General features: G+C 34.2%; 1 protein-coding gene across 8 annotated transcripts in view; it reads right to left on the bottom strand.

The window, feature by feature from the left end:
* Window positions 1-814: 814 nt before the first annotated feature.
* The window catches only part of FUT8 (fucosyltransferase 8), a 102263-nt gene continuing 79742 nt past the window's right edge, over window positions 815-23335 (bottom strand). For 6 of the 8 annotated variants that reach the window (XM_083863680.1, XM_083863676.1, XM_083863681.1 and 3 more), the window contains 4 exons: window positions 18925-19171; window positions 17592-17768; window positions 11182-11332; window positions 818-7395 (listed from right to left, as the gene is read on the bottom strand). In XM_083863680.1, the coding sequence (XP_083719806.1) occupies window positions 7078-7395; window positions 11182-11332; window positions 17592-17768; window positions 18925-19171 (893 nt within the window). In that variant the 3' untranslated portion in view covers window positions 818-7077. Of the gene's footprint in view, window positions 7396-11181; window positions 11333-17591; window positions 17769-18924; window positions 19172-23335 lie in introns of all 8 variants that reach the window. The other 2 variants (XM_083863683.1, XM_083863682.1) reach the window with 2 other exon arrangements.

Below are 23335 nucleotides of genomic sequence, written 5' to 3'. Positions count from 1 at the left end.
AAGATGATTTCTTAAATCACAGTGCTGTTTCAGAACCAAAGATGTAAATATATTATCAATGACAAAGGTCATAAGAATGGAGGAGATATATAAGATAACTTCCTGAATCTGACTTCTGATACTTGGATTCCTTGAGGGTTTAGTGTCTTTTTCATACACACATAATGGCAAATAAGCAATATATATAACTAAATAAAATATTAATGGTACATAAATAAAAGCAAGCACTAAAAAACCATATTGAATTTAGCATTACAAATTAAACGTTTAAGCCATTTTATGGCTACAATTATTATTCTTATTACTGTACTGTCTAGAGATCCTACTCACTGAAGACTCCCATTAGGACAAAGAGATGGAAATAAAAAAAGGCAACTCCTGGATCATAAATCTTACAGTCTAAACATTGGACCAAAGGAGTGAGCAATACACTCAGAAACCTACAAATGAGCTAATACGAATCAGTGTAATAAAAAGCAGTCATAGCACATCACCAGCCCTAAAGAAATGCATTTTGAGCAGGGAGATACATTGCAACTATAACTTCCTAATATTAACAAAACAATTCCTCTGTTGTTTATAAACAAAAGGAACAGTTAAAGGAACAAACCTATCCATCCTAAATCTATTACATAATAATTTCCTAGCCCCTGTATAATCTCTACTTATGTGCAGGTTAAAAAATGGTCAAGCCAGCCTAAAAAGATTTTTCTGTCTTTGCTGAATAACAATCTTATTCATTAGCAACCATCATTTCAAGAAAAGCTAACACATCATCTGAGGCAAGAACAAAACTGTCTAATTCCACAAGTCTGAACTTATTGTGTATAACAATTTTATTCTCAAGTGAAAACAAAATTTTATAGGTGTTACAAACTGACCAGAGATTTAGAATTATAAACTCATCATCACAGGTCATTCTCCAGCAATAAGCTGAAGTACTGGAGTAATCTACTCCCACCAACATTACACAGGCCCAATTCCTTCTCATTCACGAAGAAGAGAGTAGGATGCCCTGGTTTTTGGTCTCTTTCCATTCTTCCAGTTTGCTGCTGCTTGGAAAGGTGTCGGCAAATATACTTGGCTTCTTCAAGAGATGGATCTTCTGTAGACATCCAGAGTGGATGGCAATCTCTACATTCAGTGGCTTCTCACAGCTGAGCTGCAATATCCTCATGGCTCTGCTTGCAGTGGACAAATTAATGAGAATGGTGCAGAGGTATTACACAAACCCCCCCAACTTGCCTGGGAGGAACTTTAAAACTAAGTTTAAAAAAAAAGGATTCCAAGGCTGAAGAGTAGCAAATTATCCATATGGTCCTGTAAAAGTACTGCATCTACATTGTGTCTCTTGCAAATTAAGCTGCAGGTATTAGCGTACAATAAGCACTAGCCAAAAATGAATAGGGAATGCTATGAAAATACATCCTTCATCTGGTCAAGATAGCTGTCATGGTATGAGCTGTAAACCTTATTATTAAAAGCATTTCTATGCCTTGTAAGCCTCCTAAACACTTAGCAGGCACATCAGATTATAGTGTCTCCTCTTTGAATCCTTGACTAAATTAATGAGGGACAATACAAAAACACATTTCTAAAAAATAAAAACAAAAAATGAAAAACAGACTTGTCCCTTGGAATCCTGGTCAAGTAATGACTACTGGGTAAGGAAATCAAAATATGTGCAGCAGAAAGGTGTGAAGAAGCCTCATACAACCATAGTCAATCAGGATCAGATGCAAGTAGGTGGTAGGGCTAATAGAAGAGCAAAAAATGTCAGTCTTCAGGACACATCAAGCTAGCTGTTTCTACTAAAATGGTGCAACTGAAGTATGTCTTTAAGACAGTTAAAAGGACATGGGATGAGGTCTGTTATACTTTAAGAAAATGTAGGGTATTTGGGACTTCATCTCATCATTCTCCAGAAAACACTTCATAAATATAGTAAAATGAAAACAAAACCTTGAGTCTGGATAAAGTGGAAAAATCATGCAAAACTGGAAGTAAAATCAGTACTGCCAGCAGTTATAAAACATGTACAGTATAGTGCAGTGGGGATGGCTCCTTCCTTCAACAGCACCTCCCAAGGAGCCAGTCTGAGTGTGACATTAATTCTGAGCAATGGCAAAGACTTTTTTGTGCAAACAACTGACATGCCTTTGCATTAATCCAAACTTGCTTGAACTTCAGTGGCAATAGGATTCTGCTGACAAGCTGAGTCAAAGGAAACGAGCATAAAATATAAAGGGATTCCAGTGAATAGCAAATATCACCAGCATTGTCTGTGCAGAGTACAGAAAGGACTAAAGACCAGCAAACATCAATGGAAGAGATTCAGCAGTAATGTTGAAAGACCTCTGCCTTATGTACTTAGATTCCTAAATAATCTTGTACACAGAGAATGTGACCCACAATGCGGGCAAACAGACAGATAATTCTTTTTTTGCAGGCTTGGGAATTTTATACTATCCTCTTACTTGTATCATGCAGTGTGCCACGTTTCATGCTTTTTGGAAATAAACAGAATACTAAGAAGTCAAACACAACCTGTAAGTTCATATTTATAAATAACTTTCTTTGTTTCAGTCTTGCTCCGGGTAAACTTGCAGGTAGATAGAGGGGACCTCGACAAATGTCTGGAGACTACAATTACAATTCTAGGGGCACCTTAGGGAATTTAAGTGAGCTGATATGCAATTTTAATTCCATACAATAAGAATATCCAACAACCTTTTGAGTCCCTTGACAACCTCCTCCCACGCCACCAGAACAGGAATGTAACTGTAGTATAATAACAACCAAGAATCAGAATACGACCACAAAGCTTACACACAACTCAGACTCGTATTAGGCAAAATCAAAGGGAGGGTTGTAAATTCTACATATGATTTCACTAGCAGAGGTGCTTAACCCAGTACAGAAATGTTTATTTGTGGCTTTATAAGATGATATAGAAACTCATATTAAAAGCACAACACCATGTCTTACTAGACTCTCTCTTCTTCCCATTTCCCAAACTAAGCAAATTATTTTTATCTGGGTTCCTCAGTCACATCAGAAATTACACTGTGAAGAAACTAATGACCTGGAAAAACCAAGTTCAATTCACTGTTATGAAAAGGTTCCAAATGGTAGGTGCTATTCCACTAGCATGAAGAAAAATATCCCTCCTCCTATTAAGAATTTGTCATGAAAATTTTCCACTTATTTCTATTATGTTCCTAGCTCAGAAGACTCTTATTTTATAATTGCAAATCAAAGAAACATAAAACCCATTATGAAGGAAACATTTACATTGTTAACATCTCTCCGTAAAAAAAAAGGTATCATCAGATCTCCTTTCAGAAAGTTGGTAAAGGAGAAAAAAATCTTTCTGTTTTCCCTGAAGTTTTCTTAAAATTCAGTGACAGAAGGGTTAAGCAAAAGATTTATCTGAAGGTAAACATTTAAAATATGTAAAAACTTTGAAATAAAACATCATCCTTCATGAACAAATCCATAATACTAAGCAGTTCACATGAGCAGGATGCTAGTAGAGAAAGCCTGTAAATCCCACACATTTCACTGTGGGCTGGCCTGAAAATCAAGAACTCAGGTTGGTGGTACATCAATGTCACAGAAAACCAGTTAACTGAACCACTCAGAATAAATTTCTTAGCTTCCAAGCAGCATGTGGAATACAAAGTTTCCAAAGATTACGTTTACCTGGCCAAGTAAGTTTTCACAAAGAATGTGACAGTGCTAATGTAAAATAGCAAAGAATGCAAGAGTGCTGTTCATATTGTGTTTTATGTATGCAACATGCATATGCACACACACGCACCAAAGTTTCTTAGAGAGGAAAAATTTAATTAAACAGCAGTTGTTTAAGGGGGTATGAAAGTTTGTTGTCTTATGGATATCAGAGAAGGTGGTTTGGTATGAGGCAAAAATTACAAGACTAGATTGCTGCAGAGCTACAAGGTAAACAGAAGAAACACGATGTATGCTTGCTTCCTCACAAGCATTCTGGCTAGTAACTTAATGAGTTCATAGATTTCAAAAGATTCAGCTTTCTCCCAGGTATTCAAGACAAAAATTTTATTTCCTATTATTTCACTTTTCCGTGAGCTACAGTAAAAATCTGGAGGTCTCTTTTCCATGTTCCCACTGATCCTTCTATATTACCTGGACCCCACTGTACACCGAGAATAAAGCCTCGAATATTCATTTTTTTCAATATAAAACAAAATCATTTTTAATGTACTGATGTCCCAGGATTCCAAAATATAACTAATTGGTAGTCTTAAAGGAAACAAATCTCTAGAAACATGCATCTAGCAAGCAGAGTATTGCTAGATTTCTTCCTCTGAGAAGTACTAAACTTTAAGCACTAGAGGATCATATGACCCTGGGGAATAAGATCATAGCATCTACATTAGTACATTTCTGAATTATTAACAGTAATGCTCCAATTTTGTATCATTTCATGATCATTTTCTCAAACACGATGACCTAATTATTCATTAGGTACTTAGAATATGTAAAGAGGCATGTGTACCTTGCCAATGTTTTGTCAGATACAGTGTGCTGAGGAATTGCCACATTATATAGGTACAGCTTCTACAACATCAGTGTTTTCAGTTCTCTCATTACCACACCAGAAGATCTGGTTTTGCCTTTGGGCTCATCTTAGATATTCTGTTATTTATCTTCTTCTGTTGTATTTTTAACTGAGTTACCTGACTACAGAAAAATTACTATTTCTGAATCACACTCTAAGGAATGAGATAGAAATGAGGGGGTCTGAAGCCGTAAGTAAATAGCTTAAAAAATAAAACATTTTCAAAATCTATAAATCTGTATCAATTAGCTAATGCAGTATTTGTGGAGAAACAACTAAACTAGTTTTTCCCCAAAATAAAATTAATTAATTGCTGAGGAAGAAATGCTCATTTGAATTTTTTTTCAAGTTGAAAAGTAGTAGTAGCTTTATATGTACAATTCAAAATAAAGTTTAAAAAAAAAGTTATTATTTAGCCTACATTTGTACCTCTGAAATACCACATTTGCCTGAATTAGTGGAAAATTTACCAGCACCAATTAGGAAACTAATATAAAGCTGTTTCCTTAGCAGCTCCAAAATACAGATAACACCAGTTGACTCTAGGCATCTTTTATCACAAAATTTCATCTTTAGCAGTTCCTGGCTGCTCTTACAAATTTTCCATTATCCTTTAATCAGCCTCTAATTCTCATTTGGTATCTAAGCTAGTTATCACTGATAGGTCTATTTAACACTATGGAAAATGTATCTTTTTTCCCCCAAAAGGTTTTCAACTTTGATTTTGTTATTCTTTTTCAAGACGCAAAATAGTTTTTCAGTTGAGGGTCACATTACTGGGGGGTATCTACAGGATCAGTCCTGCAAGTAATGTCAGAAAGTACTACTTTGTAATTCCTTCACATACCAATCCAGTTCCATCTCACCACGATTTCAATTGGAAGCCTGCTGCTGAAGTGCACATTGCCAGAGATTTCCTTTTATTTTTCAGCCTAAAATTTATTCATAGTCAAGTCCATCCATTCATTATGTTAACACTGTCCTTGGTCTATTCATAAATATAATTAAGTATAATTTTGCTTTGCTAAGGTCAACTAGCCATGCTGTTTTAACCTTTACTCACGTGGCAATTCCTCAGTCTCTGAACAGTAAACATTTTCTACACTTCCAGTAATCCAAACTGGATTGTACTGGAAGCTATAAAATGTTATTAAATATTATTTTTATTTGGAAACAATCTCTTGTCATCTTACATATAATATGTATCTATATATACAACCATTAAATCTATGATTTTTTTGTAAAATTATTTTGTAAATTATCTCTTTTCTTAATGAGAGCTGACTGGCAAGTGATTTCAAAACACTAAGAATTACTAACAATCTTATGACATGCATAAAAATTCATCCTTGTATATTTTCTTGTAACCTACTATTTCTGGGTAAGCTGTTAGATTTTTTAAAGTAGTCCAGACTGACGAGTTCTATAAATGGGATAACCTGAAGTTTTTTTACTTAAAAGTAATTACATTCAATCCCAAAATGCTAATGCCATAACACCCTAAACCCTGAATTATTTTCAGAAGAGAAACAGAAAAGGTAAGAAAATAGTGTCAGATGGTAAATGTAAGCAATTTAGCCACTGAAGTAATCCTGCTGTTACCTACTGTCCACAAAGCTGAGCAGCACTGTGCCCTACACAACTGTCATACTACACAAGTGTTTTAAAATTCAATGAAACTCAGGCTATGTTTTCCTTCTTTTGTAGATTTTTTTTGTTGTTGCTTTTTTTCAATCAAAGGCAGTGTCCAAAAATTACCAGTACTAAAAGAATCTGTTCATGGCATTGTTTACAAAAGCTCCTAAGAGACAGTGACTACTTCATTGTTGAATGTAACCTTTATTTTATTAATGATGAGAAGTAATCAATGGAATGCTAAAAAAACTCCAAAATTGTAAAGAAATCTAGTCTGAAATCTGAATCTGTTGTTTGAAGCAAGTTCAGTGGTCATGGTAACACCAGACGAAAGTGGACTCTTGCCCATTGCAAAACAGGCATGGCTCTTCTAAAAAGGTCACAAACTTTTCAAATATAGGCACCATGTTCCAAATTTTGCACATACAAAATATGTTCATGTCACTCAAATTACACAATGTGGCAGTGTTATAAGTCTGAACATTATTGTCAATTAATGGCGGAGAAAAGAGCCCAAAGCTCACATAAGACTAATGACTGGGACAAGTCCTGAAAAGAGACAAGAAGTATAAAACAACAGTTTTCCTGTTGTACGTGGGTTTGTGTGTGCATGTGTGAGACTGCATATAACAAAAATGTTTGAGAATAAGTTCAGACAACAGCCCATCCACTTGTTCTCAGCTTCATCTCCAGTTTCATTGCAAAGGCTTTGATTTTAACCGCATGATAAAATGCAAGTTCAAATCCCATAGAAACCAATAGTCAGTGTGTTGACTGGTTTGAACCAATCAAAATTGAGTTTTTTAATAATAACAACTGCCGAATGTCTTCCTTTTAATCTACTTCTCAGCCTCTGGGTATGTAGGATACTTGACTGTCTCAATTTTCTCCTTAACTTTATAGGATGGGTACAGGCCTGTTCTTCCTAATTTCCTATTGATGCCTTTTGAATAACCATCCCAGTGGTTTCCAGCTACTCCAATTATATCTCCAGGTTCCATAGGAATTTCATCAGCAGTTCGTGGATGGTGAGCATAAATAGCAATCTGGTTGTGAGCATTCTGTCCCCCAAAGTAGTAGATATCATCCAAAGAATGGAAATACGCCGAAGCATCTGGATGCAACGTCTGCATAATTTCATAGGCAACTCGACAAACCTTAGAAATAAAAACAGAAGTCATTAATATTATGTGTGACTGAAATATACCACAGAAATCAGCAACCAATGTATAGTAATATTTCCCAAGAGTATCAGGGTCTGGCATGTCTGGGTTAAAAAAACAACTAACCAACCAACAAAAATAGCCCCCAAAAACTCAAAAACCAAGCAAAACCAAACCAAAAAGCCCATCAAAAAAACCCACAGAATCCCACATATTTGCTACTAAAAAGCATGAAATTTTTCAGAATCTTAATTAGGCCTCTAGTGATCAGATTTGGTAAACATTCAGTATTTATAAATACTGAATAAGTGATAGATAAATAATTAGTACGGTCTACTTTTCAGTATAAAATGAAAACATCTATATGAACACTAGCAATTCTGCTTTTCAAAATTAATGATCTGTAGCCAACCAAATGTAAAAGCAAAATAGTTTTCTTTTTCTTCTACTACTACAAACTGTATTTTACTTCCGATTGAACCTTTAGAATTTACATTTTCAAATTTATCCTGCAATGATGAGGCCTTGCATTTACTTCTCTAAAGGAAGTTGAAATTTTCACAACCAAACAGTATCTTAAGTCCAGGGCTTTAAAATATATTAAAATATATATTAAAATATATAATCTGTTTATATTAGAAGAGTGATAGAATTGTGACTGCTGGCAACTTAGAAGACAAATAAATGAAACTGAATTCCATCAAAACAATAATTATGTTGGTGAGAAGAAATATGCATTTTTAATTGTCATTGTATCCTATTTTATGAAGGGAATTTTCTTCAGACTGAACAGATGTCCCCACGTCAGAATTATGCTGTATTTTCCAGGGTTGCCAGAAACATAAAAGCCTGTTATTATATTAAAGATTTTTTTTTTTTTTTTTCCAACAACTGGCTAGAAAGCACTTCTCTGTCAGGTGTCTGACTTGGCTACTGTGGGTTTTCTGACTTCTGACCTCCATTACAGTGTCTTTCTCTGATTTTGCACAAGTTTGATAAAGACTGATTAACAATACAGCAGATTTCTTCAATATGAAGAAGCATTTGAGCTTTTTCATAATTTTCAGTCTATGTTAATATAGTAAAGCTTGATTTTACTTTTATTTTCTCCCTTTGAAGATACAGTGAATAGAACTTTGATCAGTCATACGAGATGTATTTGTACTTTCTTAGCTCCTTTGAGAGAGGCATTGGCTTTAAAAATGTAATAGATTTCCTTTTATCCCTCTGCATCTGAACTTTAAAATAACTTTTCAGAAGTACCTTTCAGAAGATCAGGCTGAAGTTAATTATTTCGAAGTACTTGTTACACACCATAATATAGAAGCCATAATATAGAAACAAATTTGATTACCCATATATTTGCATATATTTATTTTATAGATTCTGTGACTGTTTTTGTTTTGTTCTCTGCATGTCTGTGTACCCCAGGAAGCAGAAACACATAATACACACAATAAAGATTTTAAATCTTTTCACTAGAAATGCTTTTAGTAAGTGAGTCCTGTGTATCTGACACAAAACATTCAACATCTCCTCTCAGCAATTGTTTTCTCTGTAGCACCAAATCTGGATGACTAAACTGTAAACTGTTGAGGACAGCAGGCAAAACATCCACATGCTGAAACATAGCTAAAGCCAGCCTCCCATTTTTTATTCCCAGATTCCTTTTTCTACAGCCTGTATACTTACCTGTACAATGAAAAATACAAAGACTAATAAATTCTGGAAGGAAATGAAGTTATGCCAGTCAGAAGGAGCTATGATTTCATCTAAATAAAGACTGAAGAGACAAAAAAATTGTTCTAATATGTAATCTTAATTCTCCTACTGTGTTATGATTTAAACTCCCATGTGGCTTTTCTATAAAAATAAATAATCTACTCAATTAATGTGACATTGCTGAAATGTAGTGTCAAGGCGGGTTGTTTTCCTTGACTCTCCATTACATGATAGGACTAATTCCTTAACAACAATATTTTAAGCAAATACCTGTTCTTCAACTTCTACCAGTGTTCTTTTAGTTTCAGCACCATAAACTCAATTAATACAGAGGAATTCCTGTATCTATACATATAGCTCATTTTCTCTTAATACCTCTGTAATGAAGTTTAGACTCTTTTTGGAAAAATGGAAAAAAGTCAGTAGAGAATTGACTAATGAAAAAGTCCAAAACTGCAATGGAAATAAGCAAGAAAACATTTTTAACCTTACTTTCTCTTCATATCTATTGGACAAAAAATGGTCATTAACTGCCTTGTTTTGCTTACCTTCAATGCCAAATTAATTATCAAATAGTTTATTTAATTGATGAAAGGACAGGGATAGCAATTCAAATGTTAGAGATAAGAGAATCAAATTTTTAATCCCTTAAAAGGGAACTTTACAAATACTGGGAAAACTTGCAACAGACCTTAGAAAAACACAATATATGAAGACTCTGTAGAGATACAGATTGTTGCATGCCCAGAAAAACTTGTATTAAATTTTTTTTGAGAAGTCTGAATTATTAAAGCACAATAAATTGCCTAGAAGAAATTAAGTAAAATACTGGACCAAATTCATAGTCCAGCTATTGACAGCAACACTCTAATGTTGGATCTCCTGTACTTTGGTAGAATTTTCTGCAACTCTGGAAAACCAAATATGTTATCCAAATAAACAAGTCTACTGTCAAATGCATGGTGAAAGAGAATGAGAGTTGAGCTCAAAGACATCATGTACCTGAAAGGTACCCTCAAAGCCAGCTGTATCAGATGCCCCTCAGAGGTCCTGATCAATCTGTATCACCTTAACTGTGTTGATGTATTTTAAACATATATTCTTTCAAAATTACTTCAACACTTAACACTCAATTACAATATAGGCCAAGCCATTTGCTACATTTAAACTATGTTTATACCCAGGGTTTTATTTAAAGCAAACATTTATCAATTTTAACACAGTTATCTGAATATAATAGCAGAAAATGTTACAGATTCTTCATTAAGTTTTATCCAAGACTACATAATTCTTCCTTCACACTATGAACTGTCTCTACACCAATGCATGTGAAGCATTTAAGACATACAGACATAGGTTTTATTTCTTTCACTGTGATATGCATTCAGAGGATGTGCTCCAGCTAACTCAAACATTATTATTAAAGTGGATGGCTCCTCACAGCTCTTCTTAGTGAGGATTTTTACTTTGGATTTTACTCAGGTCTTTAGTCTGAAACAGTCTGTATTGAAAACCTTCTAAATATGCTATAAAATGTCATTCTCTCTACAGGATGTGGTGAATGGTAAATAAAGTGTATCCACCAGCATGATTCAGGGATAAGAGGCTTTTCTATACTTTCTGTCGTTTTGCTGTCTTCTTGCTATGGCAATTTTATTAAGAATTCTGCCTGTCAAAGTCAATACATCACTGTATTGACCATCTATTAATATTGTGCCTTACAGTGCAGTAGAAAATTTACATTTGAGGCTGTGTAAAACATTACGTTTATAAGTGGATTTTAACGTTTGAGTTTTGTGTCCACTTTCATCTAACAGTGTGTGATTGTGTCACCTAAGAGAATAATGACAACAGCAAGTAAAAACATTCAATCTGATAGAAATAGTATCTTGCCAAATGTGAATAAGGTGGATCGGTATATTAGCCACAAAACACTGCTTGGTGATTTTTTTGCTGCATTTTTAACCTTAAAACAGATTTTTATAAATAGAAGCATGAAGAAAACTAAGATTTAGAACTGGTACACACAATCAGCATTGTCTCTGCATTGCACTTTACCTGGGATGAAAATGTACAGACCAGGAAGTCTGCCTGAGACAAAAAGTGAATATCCAGAATGACACCTCTTAGGGAGTTTTCAGTGTATCGGTTATGGAGTCCTGCTGACCAGGATATGGAGTTATCACTGATAAATTCATAATTTGGATACCTGTGAAAATACAATACACAGTCAATAGCAGTGTTCTGTTTATTTTTTTTTTAAGAAGCATTACCTCTGCTGCAAGATAGGGTTGTTAATTCTTTTTAAGTAAGTCTCTGCTTTACAGGAAATTAATTACAACATTGCTGAACCCTCTAGAATGTCACTGCTGCCTCCAAGCATGCCCTCTCATTATCCAGAAAAAATAAATAAAAAGATCCTGGAAGTCTGTCTGATACATAACAAAGAAGAAGTGAAAGAAATATCAGGAAGTATATACCACATTCTGCAAATGATGCTGATTTTAGATTAAATATACTCAGACCACTAAATTTTCTCTCATGCTAAACAGGATATAGGATTCTGACTTTACTAGGCTACATTTATTACCATACTATTAGATACTGATTAGGACACTGTGCAGGAAACTAGTTACCTGTAAAAGGGACATATTAAGTAAGTGCATGTTAACTAACGAAAATAATAAAAAAAGTCTTTCACAGTTCTTAAGGCCATATGGAGAACGAATTTTGCAATCCACTGGTTAAAAGGAAATAAATGTAAAATTCCATGCCAATACACTTTTCTTGACTTATTAAAAAATTAGTAACTACTGTAAGCCAAAATATTTTTTTTGAAATATGAAACTTTAGTTTATATTACATTAAAATAAAAGATTTTATCATGTAACAATAACTTTAAAAAATTAAAATCCTTTCAAAAAATACTGGGAAAAAATGTTCTTTCTCAAAAAATTACACTTTTGTACTGGGGAACTGAAATCTGAAACAAACAGTGGAAAGGAGCACAAATTACTTAAATTTTTAGTCAGCGTCTTATCAAAGACAATTATTACAGATGTAACAAGGGTGGTAACCATGTTGCTGTTATACAGCAATCATATTTCAGTCATGAAGGGCTACTCACATAACTAACCAGCCAACTACAGAATTTCAACTACAAAGCTTATTATAAAACAAAACTATATATATAAAAGCTTTTTTTCAAATTTGTAACTTCATTGCAAATATAAATCATGACATTATATAAGAGAGCAAGAGAGCTAATATAATATTCATAAAAACATGCCTAATTTATTCCATTTTAATGTTAAAAGTATGGAGAATCTGTATTCAAAAGTGAAATGGACAAATATAGCTGCTTTTGTGACTACAAATCAGCAAATTTATCTCACAAGCAAATCAAAAAACTGTATGCAAAATGCCCACTTCAGATGTGGAATGTATGGGACAGCTTTAAAGGTTGCATCTTATCATCAATGTCAGGGAATGGTCCTACTACATTACAAATAATAAAAAACAGAAGAAAATCAACAGAAAAAAAGGAAAAGAACGTGGAAATAGTATTAGAATAACTTATAATACTCCTTTTGAGGAATTACCGAAGCTTATATGAAGCTAAAAAATAGTATTTTCAGTAAGAACCCTTTCACAATTTTTATTTAATTTCTAATCTTTTTGTGTCTAACATTTTTGTCAATATTTAATCAGCTCTCAAAATACAACAGATGACACTACAATATTTGTCACATACTCTGTTATAATTTCCATTGTGTTAATCATATTCATGGTTTTTTTTAAAGAAGAAATAAGTACAGACCAAATGGAAATACATCATACCCTACTCTGAGAACTACCTGAGAAACAGCTGAGCACCAGTTTTATCTTAGTAAACAAGTGCAAGTGGAGTAACACAAAGAACATTTAACAGAAGATGGTACTTCTACAGACAACAAAAATGATAAAGATATTTGCAGACTCCTTTACAAGTTCTTTGTATCAGGAATATCACTAAAATGAATCACTTCCTTTAGACTTCAAAAATCAGAATCCATGCTGAGCAGACACAAAAGAACTTTTCTTGAGCAATCTGATTTTTTACTAGCAAAAGATCACTCTAGTAACTTTAAGGAATGAAGCACAAGAATAAAAGTGTCATATTTGATCTGGTAAAAAACTAAAGATCAGAATTATTTACACATCTTTTTTATGCATACATTTAAAATGTTCTCCTTCTTTCCTTTATTCTGGAAACAGTCGTTGAGGTGCTTTTAGATCTGGTCTTCAATTCCATTTTATAAAGTTGATCCAAATTCATCTAACCAACAGTTTCAGAGCCCACTCTTCAAAACAATCATCAAGGCTTGTAATTTATCCACTCACACATTTAAGTTTTCAAACAAGCACTTTTATGTTGTCTCCCACACACAATGCTTGGGAGAAGAGGCTTCTTTTAAAACATGAGTAAAATAGCAGCCATACTCAGTGTGACCAAAGAATCCTCTGGTCCACTATCCTGTCTCCAATACAGGCTGAAAGCAGAGCATGAAGAAAAATACAGGAAAAGGCCAGATGCACACTCCTCTCAAGCTGTATGTGGCCCACTGAGTTCCTGCATCAGGAGAGGTTTAATTCTCCTACCCACTCACTACAGTGCTTGAGATTCTATTTGAAGCTATTCTTGCCACAATGACTGCAAAGGATAAAGGAAATGAAACTATCAAAGTTCTATAGTTAGCTCTTGCTTCCTTCCATTCCCCTTTTCCATCTGTATATTATGATTAATGTAAGGCTTACATTTTAAGATTTTGTGATTTTTTTTCTTTTTTAAGTAGAACTTGGGCACAATCCTAATACTAGGATTCCTGAATGTGTAGAAAATGATTCATATGTAATAAGTTGCCACATTTTTATTGACAGAATCACAAAAACACAATGTTTGTAGGATGTCTTCTAGCTTTTCTCACATAGTCTCTTCTCTGAAACACAAAAGGCCCAGATTGTGAATCGTGGAATCATTTAAGTTAGAAAACAACTTGGGAGACCATTGAGTCCATCTGTAAAGCCAGCACTGCCAAATCCACCACCAAACATGCCCCTAAAGTGCCACATCTACATGACTTAAATACCTCCAGAGACAGTGTACTACACTTCCTTGGGCAGCCTGCTCAAAGACACAACCAAATAATGGAAACTGGCACATCTGTGTTTTCTTTTTATTACACATATGTACTATATCTCTTCCACATATCTAAAAATTATTCCCAATTCTTCTAAAGCTATCTACTAGATTCTCGAAACCTCTATACAGGCCAGGAAGGATTTTTTTTCCCCTCTTATGAGAAAGAGAAAATAAAAAATCAAAAGAAGGTGGGGAGGAGAGAGTTAAATACCTATCCTTCTTGCACCTAAGAGCCTCAGATAAGGATACAAATCAAGCACAGTTATGGCACTGTTTCAAGTTTCCATTGGTTTCAGAAGCTGATCAACTCCTTGTGTAACTACAGCTTATCACTGCAGGTGCAAAGCAAGGCCAGGCCAAGGCTCCTGTTCTCAATTGCAAGGCCTGTGGAAGTGTCCAGAACAGGGACTGAAAATTTTCTTCCCTCTGAAAGAAGATTGTGGGTGTATGTGTCAACAGACTGAGTAAGAAATAGTGTGTCTTCTCAGGTCTTGCTCTAAAAAAAATTGGAAAATATATAAGCTGTTCATCAGATTTTAGTACTTTGAAGCACTGCTGAATTCTATATATCAGGCATACTATGACTTAGGGGGGTGGGGAGGGTTAGCCAAACTAGATAGTAGAAAAGGAAAAAGACATTAACCTGCTGTTGTGAAAGTAAATATATAGTAAAAAAAAAGAGAAAAAAAATACAGATGACTTTACAGGTAAACATTCTGGAAGGAAGAATGTGATTTGCTGAATATTTCTGCTCATATACAAAAGAAAGACACCTAAATAGGTTCATATACAAGCCAGAAATATATTAAATATGGCATCTTAAGAATTTATGTATATATCATCTGTATTTTTTTGAATACCATAAAGAGTGAAGATACTGTAAGTAGTATTATAGACAAGAAACACATGTACTAGACATTCAAAAATTTGCATGTGAAAACTATTAAATCACCAAAGAAAAAGCAATTTACACCATCCCTAACACATCACTTACCCAAGATAAATACCATGACCTCTGCTTACCAGAAGCTGTCAAATGCTTTAATCCCCCAATCATTACAGTTGTTGAACTCTCAACCCTGCTACTCTCTACAAAAATTGTTCTACATGATCCTAATTCTGAAAATATATCACTTCTTTCCTTCTTTTGGAAATAGAACATAAACACTCTACAAACTGGTGGTAGTGACTGCACTATCTTTACTACTGTATTTGCAGTTTGTAGACATCTGACTGCAAGGGAAATTTCTGAAACTTAAGTCAAAACATTTCTGTTTTCGTGACTATGAATAGTTTAAAATACTTCTCTTGCTAGAAACAGCATGCCTATTCATGTGAATGTTGGCTAAATTTTCTTTACTTAAATGCCAACGCTGTTTGACAGCCAGTCACTCTCTTGTAGAGAGATACAGTATCTAGTACTTACTAATATTATTGCACCAAATAATGAATGCAACATAAGCTACTGCAATGTGACAGCTGTTTCTATCAAAGCTTGGTAGTTCAATGTGACTAGAACATTTTTGTCAGAAGCGTAAACCAATTTATAGTCTATTTCACAAGAAGAGAAAGAAAAGCTTCTTTGCTGCCAAAACATGACCTTAACCTGCCTTCAGATGCTATTAAATGCCCAAACATCAAACTGCATCCTGCCTTCTGTGAAATCACAGGAAGTTTCCAATGCCTTCTACTCAAGGCATTTGAAGCTGCAAGGAACAGTAGGGTGCAAGTAACGTAGGAAATTATGTTTCAGTGTAAGCTGTGACCTGAAAATGCAGCGGTAACACATAAAAAGTTCTTCAATGCTTACAGATTCTATGTCTTTTATGAAGAAAACATAAAATTAATGCTGTTTGATTGAGCTGTATCTTACCATATTAAAGTAAAATTGTAATTTGGAATGGACTTGCAATGTAATTTTTAATAAAATTCAGTATTGTTTTACTAAGTTACAAATCTACAATTAGTTTTTGTTGCTATTAAAAACTTGGGATAATATGTTTACACAGGTAGAGCATCTCATTATTATTCACAAAGAATGCTAAGGCTTGAAAGTTAAACAAAAATAAAGAAAAATGCATAACTAAGATTGTTACATCAATATTGAATTCTGTCATATTACAAACAGTTATTAAAGTTATTTAGGAAAATATAACGAATAAAATATTATAACCTCAACTTCGCATTACCTGTCTTTTCACCAGTTAGATTTGAACTTTAAATGCTATCATTGTTTCTGCTATTGTTCTTGCCTCTACACATACAAAACCGGAAGGATTAGGTTGCCATCATCTGGAGTTGAGTTTGTTCATTTAGTTTTTACAAAACACCATAATTTTAAACAGCAGACTTTTATAGATATGAAAGAAAAACAGAAACAGTACAATTGAAATAGACAGGTCGCCAAAGCTGTAGAAAATTCTTCTGCTACATAATAACATTTTCTGCTTACCTTACAAATGCCAAAGAAATTCTGTTATGCAGTACGTTATCTTATATATTTTTCCAAGGATGTCACCAAGAATAGAATCTTGGATCAAAAATTTACCACCACTGAGTTGCTTTGATTTTAGGAAGTATTAATTAATTAATTAGAACAAGGAAATACAGGCCATGTAGGAGTAAATGAATGTTTACTATGTATCCATGTTCTAGAGAGCTAGAAGAGGATACAGAGAAAAAAAAAAAGGAACAAAGAAACTGTAAAAATTTGAGAATCTCATCTATATTTAAGGACAAAATTATTCAACATGTGGGATGAAAGTCTTCTGTGTTATCACTATAGAAGCGTTTCTGAAAGAGGGAAGGGCTTCATCACAAGCTTTTTAACCCACTTATAAAAATTCCTCTGGCAACTGTTCACAGAGAGGTATTTTTTGGACAGGTTTTATATACTTCTTAATATATTAACCAGGTTTTACAGCATTTTTAAGTAGTTTCTTTTTAATATATATGTTCAATAAGAATTTTTGTGTGTTTATTATTTATATGCATATTATTTTTATTTACCTCCTTTATACAGCATTGATTTGTTTTTACATAGTCACATGTATCTTGCTCAACTCTTCTAGATTTTTAACATTAAGCTTTGAAAAGCTTCCTTGGGAAAAAAAAAATCCCAAAAAAGTGTATCTGAGAGAAAAATCAAAATCATTGGAAAATGAAATGCAGTCTTAACTGAATAAAGGATAAAAAAATATATACTAAAACTTGTGGTGCACAATAGTCAGAAATTGTAAAGCTAACTGGATGGAAGGACCTGTAATATAAACATAATTCATCTTACTTGGATTTTGCCTCTTGCAACAATGAAGGGTCATCTGTAGCCAAATACACTCTTTTTTTATCAACATGCATCCTGCGAGCAAGAAGCTCAAACCGCTCCTCCACGTGTACCATGTACTCTTCAATGGGGTGAAATGCTGCCTCTGTCCCTACTTTGTCTGTCCTTCGGACGTGAACACTGGAAAAAGGGAGAAACTAGGAATTACATTCATAAATACTATACATGCTTTAGCAAATGAAATTTTAAATTGAATCCTGACATAAAATAAGGAGGGATTAGAATGCATCCATTGTCCATCAAGACAGACCGACAACACAAAGTTAGTCTGTTCTCAAAAGCAATATAATAGTCTAACAAGGAAGGCAAAGGGTAACTGAAAGAAAGGAATGAAGGACATTGAATTACAGCATATCAGGTGGGATTCCTTTTGTACACAAGGTTAAGTTATCTACTGTAGACAGATAATGCTTGATCAATACAGGGCAAAAGGAAAATAGGAATATTTGCATCATTTAATACATAGTTTGAATTAAGGTAGTTACAAATGCATTTTTTGACCTCCTTGAAACATAACAAGTCTTCAGATACCGCAGCGGTGAAGTGCCCTACTGGCTCAAGGTCAAAAGCCAACTAACTTTTGGACAACCTACTGTGTACGCCTAGAAAAAGAAAGTTTAAGGACTGAAGGAATTTCTGGCAAAGGAACAAGACTAGCACACCAGCAGAAACATTTTTCACACTACATGATGGAAAAACCTTTCTCCTCCAAGCTGCTTTTTACTACTTTTCCTCCTTCTCCCCATATCTCCCCAAACAGACCTTTCCAATTCATCATTATTGTTGAGAAACTACAACTGCGAAAACACCAGCAGGGAAGGGAAAGGCATATACCATACTCGTATGTAGCCAGAGAAAAAAATAGTTGTGAATTGTGGCATGTAAAATGTAGGCTTAGCCTTTTTTCCTCAAATGTAAAAGCTATAGGCACTGGAAAGAAGACACAGATAGTTAAGTGCCTGGAATACAACCTATAAGGCAATTACATTAATGAAATTCTGTATTACTGGATGTGGAAGGAGGTGTTAAAAAAACCATCTCTGGAGCTGCTTTTTATATATCTGTCCAACTATAGGTAGACAAGTATGCTGAAGTACTTGCAATCAACTTGTATTACGAACAGTTAAAAAATAAGAGCTTCATATAGAAATCCCCCTTTCTCCCCACAAAATAGGTTGAGATTCTGATTATCATCATAGAACAATTTTTCCTGAACAGGAATCACTACATACACATACCAAAGCACAGACAGTTAAAAAGAAAACTAAATACCTACCCGATCACTGGATGTTTGAAACCAAGTTTCCTTGTGGCTTCCTCTATTTCTTTTTCTAGCCAAGGCTGTGGACGAATCAAGTATTTCACAAACTGTGAGACCCACCACACTGCAGGATCCCCATGAACACGAATTAGTCTATCAGCCAAGTCTTCAGGGACAGCCAAGGGCAAATAGGGTGGCCGTGGGTGTAAGCTGTCAACAATGGGAAGTTCCACCACCTGAACATCCTTATCATTAGCCTCACCTGTTTTAAAATACATACTAAGATGAGTCAAGTAGTTTATTAATAACCTTTACCATTGGCAAATAATATCCCAAACATACAACTGTATGCATCTGTATCTTCCATTTCAAAAAGACGACCTAACCCTTGCTCTACACTTTTTCAGAAACAGCATTAACAAATCTAATACATCTAGTTCCAGACTACATTTAGATACAAACTGTATTTCACAATGCACTCAAGTAGAACAAAATTGAAGGTTCGTTAATTCTTAGCAGCTGGTATTTAATAAAATATAAAATATGCTCCTGTTTATACCGTCTTATATATAACTATACCGTTACTGTTTGCGAAGGCTTCTCAGGACAGACTGGTTATCTAAAATGTCTAAAATTCAGTTACTTGCTAAAAAGTAAACAAAGAAATATTTTAAGGCATAAGAAATTGTTTAAAAAGTAACTACAGCTCTGCTGCTCTTTCGACATTCTATTGCAGTAAATTTCAGCATTTTAGACATCATTATAACCACTGGATTAGCTATGCTGTTAATTGAAGAGGGGAAAGACAATCCCTGTCTTCAAGAACTTAAACTATGAAGTAGCAAATTAAATAGACCATGGAAAACACAAGCACCATATAAGCATGTGATGTACATACAGTAAGAATTTGAAAATATGATCTACATATGTAAGAATTAGTTATGTTTTAAATATTAACTACAGTAGAATATACAGATGGTTTAGATTTTTACCAGATTTGGAAATCTGTCTTCCAAGATATATCTATATGTCAGTATTTCATCACTGCACTGTATACCATCACTGTAAGGGATTCTTTAGAAGAATTTCTCATACTACAGCTACAGATGACTCTTTTTAATTCCAGAAGCCAGTTCATATTTTTATCATCTATTATATCACACTCACAGGAAAAGATTTAATAGAAGTTCATAAATTCAGCAAAAAATATTGAGCATTTAAATCTTATAATATGGTGGATAATACTTTATAGGTACAACTTCAGAAAGCTGCAATAAAGAAAAGCAGCATGAAGCCAGGGAAGTGCTAAATCTGGTGCAGATGTGAAGTATCAGGCGAAAGTTTAGACAATAAATGTTTAACTTGGAATGGCATGAAAGAATGCTTGAGGTTCCATCCATACTAATGTTTACATATTTTTCCTGTGTTGGTAGTTTTAATCACAACGTTATCACGTCAATCAGGTCCAGTTCCCTGCTCAGCAGTGGTACAATTTTGATCATGTAATTGTAGAATTATTTAGGTTGGAAGATACCTCTAGAGTTGTTATACATAACTTACATGTCAGCATTACTTCAAGTTACTTCTTCTGATGTGATTTTACTTCTACAGTTGTCAAAATTTGTCACTATATTTCTATTTATAGCTTAACATTCATATGATTTCAGGTACTATTTTTCAGTTTGGAATAACCTAAAAAATTGTCTTCCAGAGTTCTGTAACTTAATCCTGTTTTGGATTTTACTTCACTGAGTAACCAAAGATTGAGTGTTTTTGCAAAAGTCATAAAGTACTGCAATATTGAAAACACCGACTCTTACCATAACAACATGCTCTGGAGGTAGGTCCTGGAGGAAGGTTAATTCAGATGACCCATGCCAATTGCACCATCTAGTTCTTATTTACTATCAGTTTTTCAATATGCTCATCACTACTACATTAGTAACACAGTTTCAATTTCCAGGAGATCCACTGAATACTTTTTAAATACTGAAATGAGCTCTGTGTGTTACAAAAAGCATAACTTTGCTTCGCCGCAGTATCCAAATGTGCCTTAATCACTTTATAGCTCTCAGGACTTATATAATTTTTGTGATTTGGCATAACCTTACCGTCTGTCTACTTTTCAAATTTACTCTAATTTAAGCCCATTTAAAAACCTGAGCTGTTTTTATCTTTCTTACCAACTTCTTTTTCTTGGAAACCTGAAAATGTTGGTTTGACTCAAAAAGACCTGTGGAATTTTTGTCATTTTAGGTAACCTTACTTCTTGCCATCTGAACACTGGCTCATACCTGCACCTGGATGGGCTTTTTATTGGGTGTTAATTAATTTCTTACCTGAAAGGAGGCTGACATATTACCGTACAATCACTACTTTTACTTAATATTAACTGAAAACCTGTTTGATCATTCATTCTCCTATTATTTCAAATTTCATCAGCTAATTTCAATTTTTCAAGAAGTCCTTAAAAGTATGCCAAAGAACACCATGCTATGGACATTCCTGTCTTGTAACTGAGAACTTCAATTTAATTTCAGTTTATCTTGCTAGAAACACAACTGAATAAACCAATGTAAAATGGAATAGCTTCCTGTTTTCTGTATCTATAATATACTTAATTAAGCTGATACCAACTTGCATAGGCTTATCACAGATCTACTTAACCAAGCCCTACAGCACAAAGGACTGACTGCCAATTTAAAATCTCACCCAAGTGAAAAACTCTAAATTCAGCCTCAGGAGATGTGTCAGAGTGCTGGGAAAGCTGTTCGACTAGCACAGAATATGGTGAGAGGACTGTGCTGAATTCTCTCAAGGCTCCTCATTGTCCTGCTCATTCCTGCTACATATTGCAAAGGAAAGCAGGTTCAGGGTCCATCTATGTTATTTCAGTGCTCTTCTTTTCAGACACAGCAAAAAGTAAAAACTATGTAAAATGATGGTGTGTTACTCTCTGTATGAACTGTTAAATAATTCAGAAGAAAGTAAAAGTATGCCTTTATCTGTTTTGTAATGAAGACTACACCTCCTACAACTATCTTCAGGGCATTTGCAAACTTAAATAAAGTTACCTTATAAGAGCTTTATGCCATAGATGAATTATAAAATGAAATTGACATGAGGTAAAAATAATATTTTTCTTTTAAAGTAGTCAATGTAAAATACAACTCATATATCTAAAAGCTTTTTTTCTCTAATCTTTTCCTTGTACAAACTTTTGCTTCCACAAGAAACAAGTCTAAAATAAATCTTTAAAGATATTATTTTATCATCTCCCTCCCAAAAACTAAAACTTTAATTAATATCCTTTCTGCTCCTGCAAAAATTGTGACTTCCAGAGCTACTGAACTACTAACATGTCTTTGTAACACAAGTGAGTAATCTTGCCATAATATTTATTTTCCCATGTTATGCCAGTTCTTTGATAATCCTACCCACAACCAAAACCACGGCATAAATATGAACAGTGCTCTTACTGTCCTATCAAGTGATGAGATTCCAGTGAATGTTTTCCCTTTTGACTGACGGAGGCTTCGACTGAGTGTAACAATTTCTGCATTTGCAATAGCTCTGTCTCTTACAAAACAAAAGCAGTGGTGCCTTTAGAGCCTCCATTCCCTTTTAGCATCTCAGATGAGCTATATTACAAAGACCTATATTTCTGTTTCACCCTACTGAAAACTTCTCATCACTAACTTGAAGTTTTATGTGGCAACTGTCACATCACTTCGAGAGAACATTAAAAAGCAAAGGTTTTTCCCATCCTCAATTGTTTAGATACCCAGCATGTCAGCTGGAAAGTTTACAGATTAGGAGATTGCACAAAGGGACTTCATAAAACAGTCAGAAGACCATCACACTGGGTAGAAATCAAGATGCTTACTAGCGATTTATTTTTCCTTTTATCTTTATATATTCAAACTGCTTTTGAACAATGCCCCGTTTCAACTAAACAGCAGATATGAAAGGGGTACCAGTTAAAGAGGAGCTCCAATTCCCTGGCTGACAGAAAATATCATGAAATGTATTTGCAAAGGCAAATAAATGCAAAGGAGTTTTGCCACGTTTCCCAAGTCTAGTCATTCAAGTAAACAGTAAACAGAATTGATGTTTTAAAAGTAAGATCATACGTAAGAATAGTTGAAATAACTCAGGAACACATAAAAAAGATCATTACAGCTATATTGATGAAAAACCATTTTTGGATTTGATTTCAAACAATTCCACTGAAGCTTTTTCTCTATTTCAGTCTAATGATAATTATTATATATTTGAAAATGGTTGCAAATACTTGCTTTCAATATTGGGTAATATCTTCTGGAATAGAAAATAGCCTGTTTTTATAATAATCCTTCAACAGCTTCAGGAACTTATCTCTTGCATGCACATGCTGACTGGACATACACTCAAGCCTATAACAGGC

The sequence above is a fragment of the Zosterops lateralis genome (assembly GCF_965231275.1).
Source record: "Zosterops lateralis genome assembly, chromosome: 6".
Taxonomy (NCBI): Eukaryota; Metazoa; Chordata; class Aves; order Passeriformes; family Zosteropidae; genus Zosterops; species Zosterops lateralis.
Note: the sequence above shows the minus strand (reverse complement) of the source record. Positions and strands in the feature narration are given on the sequence as shown.